At 37.0% G+C, this 5,277-nt stretch overlaps 1 protein-coding gene across 3 annotated transcripts; it reads right to left on the bottom strand.

The window, feature by feature from the left end:
• Nucleotides 1-1,372: 1,372 nt before the first annotated feature.
• Nucleotides 1,373-4,752, bottom strand: LOC122993821 (nucleolin-like). 3 transcript variants are annotated; one of them, XM_044368284.1, is made up of 12 exons: nt 4,590-4,752; nt 4,069-4,111; nt 3,762-3,816; nt 3,561-3,597; nt 3,440-3,479; nt 3,274-3,334; nt 2,726-2,762; nt 2,544-2,638; nt 2,296-2,429; nt 2,067-2,124; nt 1,900-1,971; nt 1,373-1,799 (listed from the first exon to the last, which is right to left on the bottom strand). In XM_044368284.1, the coding sequence occupies exons 1-12, from the start codon at nt 4,595-4,597 to the stop codon at nt 1,558-1,560; spliced, it is 882 nt and encodes a 293-aa protein (XP_044224219.1). In that variant the 5' UTR covers nt 4,598-4,752; the 3' UTR covers nt 1,373-1,557. The 3 variants fall into 3 exon arrangements, with proteins under 3 accessions (XP_044224219.1, XP_044224220.1, XP_044224221.1); XM_044368285.1 differs by having other exon boundaries at nt 3,440-3,476; XM_044368286.1 differs by lacking the exons at nt 3,274-3,334; nt 3,440-3,479; nt 3,561-3,597.
• Nucleotides 4,753-5,277: the final 525 nt, after the last annotated feature.

Here is a 5,277-nt window from a genome sequence, read left to right as displayed (position 1 = left end):
CAAATAATCAACTAATTTTTGCACTAGTATATTTTTGTCCATGTATTTTATTGTCATGTATTATACTTTTGCCCAAGACAAATTTCCTTTAGGACATTAAAGTTTATCTCATCTCATCTCATCTAATTGTTGCAGCTCTATTCTAGTCTAGTCTAGTAAAACTACAATAATTCATTCATTGCATGCACTTGTTCAAAGCAAGTCGATTTCATTTGTAGATAACGCAGCGAGCAAGATTGCTAACAGCCTGCAGTTCCAGTGTTGTCTGGACCTGTTTCACAGCAGACAAATGGAATTTTCACATAGGCAAAGCACAGGTGCAGTTATATAAGTAATGGCTCAGTTCAAGTGTCTCAGTAAGCCATGCCAATAAGCCTGCGGTGCATTATAACTGCTAAACTTAACATTATATAATGTTCCATATGTAGTTTTTCTGTTTTGACATACCATAATGTGGCATTTCAACATATCAAGATGTCTTCTGTGAGAAAGGCCTGTTTCCACCTACGTCTACATACCTATTTGAAATTATTTTGAAACAACACAAAAATGTATCACCTTCTTTTACTTAAACCACTCATATTTTGCAAAGTTGTCACTTCCTTTTCTACCACAAATGTATAAACAAATTGGCTACTTTCACTTTACTTTTCATTGAGAATAAGAAGGTGACAGTATCTTCTATGTAAAAAAAAAATGTGAATTAAAAATCCAAGAAAGCCACACAAAGAGTGAAATGTTAAGGTATTACTGGGAAGATATAAATATATCTTTAGTGTTTTATAAGGACACTGTAGCTAACATTAGCATTTTAACATTAGCACGGTGTGGAAAAAATAGGATCCAACTTTACAATAACATTAAACATTTGTCAGCTAATATAATGTTAAACAGTAGCTTGTTGTATATGGTGAGTGGGAAATCAATACTACAGTACATAACTACTGTATATAGTGTATTCAATACTAATTGTCTTATTGTTTTTACAGTTAATACAGACAAAAAAATCTGCATACTTTAAATGTTTTGTACAAATAAGAAATGATTCAGTATGTCAAACTGCGAGTTTTGAATATCATTGCCAATTGGACCTCACCAATAGCGATCAAAATGTATGCAAAACATGATAAATCTATTGTTTTTGTTACTATTGTCTCTCATGATATCAACTGATCAGACTTATTAATGGATATGAGTCTTGTAGATTTATTTGTAACTGGTAAAGTGCATCGCTTTTTATTGTATCCATGCTATAACGAGGTTTCTTCTACAGGTGTACAGGTGATGTATCTAAGTCAGCAGAGGTTCAGTGTCATATATTAATGACCATGTATTCCCAAGTGATGTGTTTTCAGGAATCAAGGGCATCATCTTTGTTCACAATAAATAGTTTATTTGGAGGTGAAATATGAAAATAATACATAATTGTCAACAAAATGCATGAAGGCTGCTACTGTGCAAATTAGCTTCGTGGATTTAAATACATATTTTCCAAAGGAAACAAAATGTTCTGTTGATAGTAACAAACATAGCTTCTGTTGTATTAATATAATAGATTTAGGGGGAAACATGAGAAGGGGGGCACAGCTTGTGTCTGTTTACTTGCTTTTCTTCTTCTTCTTCATCATCATCATCATCATCATCTGATGGTGAGGAGGAGGAGGAGGAGGAAGATGAGCAGCTTGAGCTCGCAGATGATTCCTCATCACTTTCAGAGTCATCAGAGTCATCATCATCATCATCATCTTCATTATCATCCTCATCATTATCTTTGTTGTTGCTCTGCTCCGTCTCTTGCTCTAATGGAACAAGGAATGACACAAGTGTGTTCAGGAACTTCCAGCACAAGTATATGTGTGTGTGTGTGTGTGTGTGTGTGTGTTGGCGGAGGACTCTCACCTTCCAGCAGCCTCTTTTGGATCAGCGGGAGGAACTCGGAGGCCTCAGGATTCTCTGGTTCATAGATAAGAACTGGAACGAGGAGAGAAGAGACACCATTGGCTGCCTTTTCTGGTGGCTGACTTATGGATTGACAGACAAACAGTTGATGGATGCAGAACACATACTCATCTGACACAGTCTGCTGGCCAGCTGGAAGTCTCTGTCCATCACAGCTCTGAAGAACTGAAACCATACATCCTCAATTTCTCCCAATCAAGTACAGTTTATTCAAATTGACTAAAAGTAAACTTTGACTAAAACTAAGCATGAAAAATATTTTATGGATCTGAAATAAAACACTGAACACAACAGAGCACGAAGTTTGGAATCATTGATGATGATCAGTCACTTTACCTTAATCATCAGCTCCACTGGAGCCTTCAGTTCTTCATCTCCATCATCCTCCACTTCAGTCTGTTCTTCCTCCCCATTTGTCTCCCCACGTGTTGGGAGGGGCTCAATTGGTGGAGGAGCATGCATCGTTTCTCCTGGATATCGTTATCATCATTATGATCATCATTACTGTCAAACAAACTCACTCTTTAAGTTTATAAGTTTTTTTCTATCTACTTGCATTTTGAGTTTGTTTTACACCAACCTACCTGTTACTGCTGAGTCTGGGGAATGTGCTTTCCTCAAGTATTTCCTTTTCAGCTCTTCATCAAGCGCCACAGTCGACTGTGCTTGTTCTTCAACCCTGAAATCACATTTAAGAATTAAAACGTGGACACTGGGGGATGTTTTCTTGGTATGATCACCTACTACGTGAACTCCGAGTACACACCTTGGTGTTGTGTTGATGGATTCCTTTGGTGAGCACCCTAAAGAGAACCACAGACACACAAAGAAATGATTCAGCTTTGAAACCATTGCATGGATTTAAAAATGCGTGTCTTGGCACAATAGATAGCAATATTTAATGTTAATCCAGTGTGAACAGAACAAACTGTCCAGTGATAAAATGTTGTAAACATAACAGTGTCTCAAGACATGATAAGGCGACATAACAAAGAGACTCTTGAGATAGGAGGAGTTATTTTATTAGGAGTTATATTTTTATTTTATTTTATACTTCAACTCCATTACATTTCAGAACACAAGCTATTATCTACTTGTTATCTTGTGCGAACAAGAGGGATCTAATATTTTGTATGCACAAGATTAAAAATATTATCTTTCAGACTTTGGGGCTCCATACATGTTCTGTGGTCACAATGCATTCTGGTCTTTCGAGGCTGCTCTCTACTACTATAATTGTTGAACATGATGTGAAACAGTGCTGGTGAGATTAGTTTTTTTTTTCAATCTCCACCACCTCCACACTCCACAAACCTTCTGTCTTCAGCACTTCCCCACTCACAGATCCAAACCTTTGACTCTCCTGGCAAGAAACCTTAAAAATGACATAAATTTAAAGTAAACTATGTAGAACTATGTTTTTTTTTATTGTCAATCCAGTCCAATCCAATCTTGTTGTAATTTATCTCAAAATACCCACCCGTACAGAATGAGGCAGTGCATGGGCAGGAAGACTCCTGCTGGGAGCAAAAATAAAGTACTGGATGAGTGTGTTACGGCTCATCATGACAGAAGCTTGCGTTTACTAAAATGGGACTTACTGAGGTTTATCAGTGACTGTCTTTTCCTCTGCTGTGACTAGAACATAATCAGAATACCAGCTTGCAATGAGACACTAATGACCGTCAGAAGCTCCAGGTGCAAATCAAGTGAAATCCTGTCTAATTTTAGTCTTTCAAACAGAAATATAGTGCACTAAAATATTTTGTGCACTGAGCTGAAGTCTGAATTACTTCTCTTACCATTGAGTTTGCAGGTCTCAGCATCAGCATCAACAGAGGCAACTTCTACTGCCAACTACATCCAGGTGGGGAGATCAAAACGACACCTTAATTAGAACACTCATACAATGTTTATTGAGACATGTCCAGTAGCAACACCACAATCATGGATGATGTGTGACCCACTCAAAGCAGTATGAATCGTGCTCAAGAGCTGCAAAGGGCAACACTGAACATAATCCATAAGAAAACCAGCATAATGTAGATAGAAAAGCAGAGTGTTGTGATGAAATACAACACAGTTCAGTGAATTTTATACAGTTTTTACCTGTTTCTGTGAACTGGTGGAGGACTTCTCCAAACACTCTAACCTAGACATCAAATTGCAGTAGAGACAGTATTTAAAGCATTGTCATTGCAACTGAATTAATTAGCAGGATTATAAAATTCCTAATTTAGCTATAGGAACTAATATTCCTACAGGTCCTTTGCCTGTGATTATAGTGATTATATAATTTCTCAATAGGGATTGTGTGATAGTCATACAATATCCTTATTAAGACTATTTGAAATTTATTCTAATACAGTTTCATTTCATGTAACACTTAAGGTCTGTTTGAATGTAGCTACCTAGCGTAAGCATTCATGTATTTTAGAAATGCTGAAACAACAGTCCTGGTACAGGAATATACAGCTTTGTAGCTATCATTTTATACTTCTGCATAGTTAGCGTTAATTAACGTTACTCTGGTACATTAGCAGTTAGCTCAAGTTGCATAACTTTTAAGCCTTCATTAACTGTTTTGTGAACTAACGTCAGCTAACGTCAATAGGCTCCACCTGGCTCACCTGCTCATGGAGGAAGATTAAGTGAATGCAACTTTAAGTCCTAACTTTTTTTTAATTCTGAAACTGCCCCGCAATGTTCGGTTAGGTTTTCTCGTTCTACAGTTTGCTAAGCTAGGAAAACAGACGATGGTTGCCACGCAACCGGGAGGTAAACACTCGTTACCATAACAACGGGGCAACGCCGATTTAATGCTGCCTTCAAGTGCTGCCGGAAATATTGCAACTATATACAATAAGCAGCTCACAGACGGTCTAAAGTTTGACCCGTGACTTTTAGAGCGCACACAGAATGGAGACCATGACATCTGATGAATGTAATAGTGTATTATAATATTTGACGTGGTTGTTTTTCATTTTGAATAAGTAATAATGTGTTTCTGCTTACTGTAGACCTAAAGGTTGTCAATTTGCCCATTATATACAGGTTATAAAAAAGTTTGTCATACTATTCATCTAATTATTTTATGAAACATCATTACTTGTTAATATCAATATGCTGCTGCAGTTAATTTCCCCTTCAGTTTGCAACAGCAGCACAAAGTTGTGTTGGCTGCTTTGTTTGAGAATTAATAATACTACCAAAAAAGCAACTTTACGGACCTAAAGTAATGTTTATAGTGTCTTAACTAAGAAATGAGATCCTTTTAAGGCCTTTTTCCCAGTCTCCTCTAACACATAGCTGTGTCTG

This window comes from Thunnus albacares, chromosome 12, assembly GCF_914725855.1.
Source record: "Thunnus albacares chromosome 12, fThuAlb1.1, whole genome shotgun sequence".
NCBI lineage: Eukaryota > Metazoa > Chordata > Actinopteri > Scombriformes > Scombridae > Thunnus > Thunnus albacares.
The sequence above is the reverse complement of the archived record's forward strand: the minus strand, read 5'-3'. Positions and strand labels throughout refer to the sequence as shown.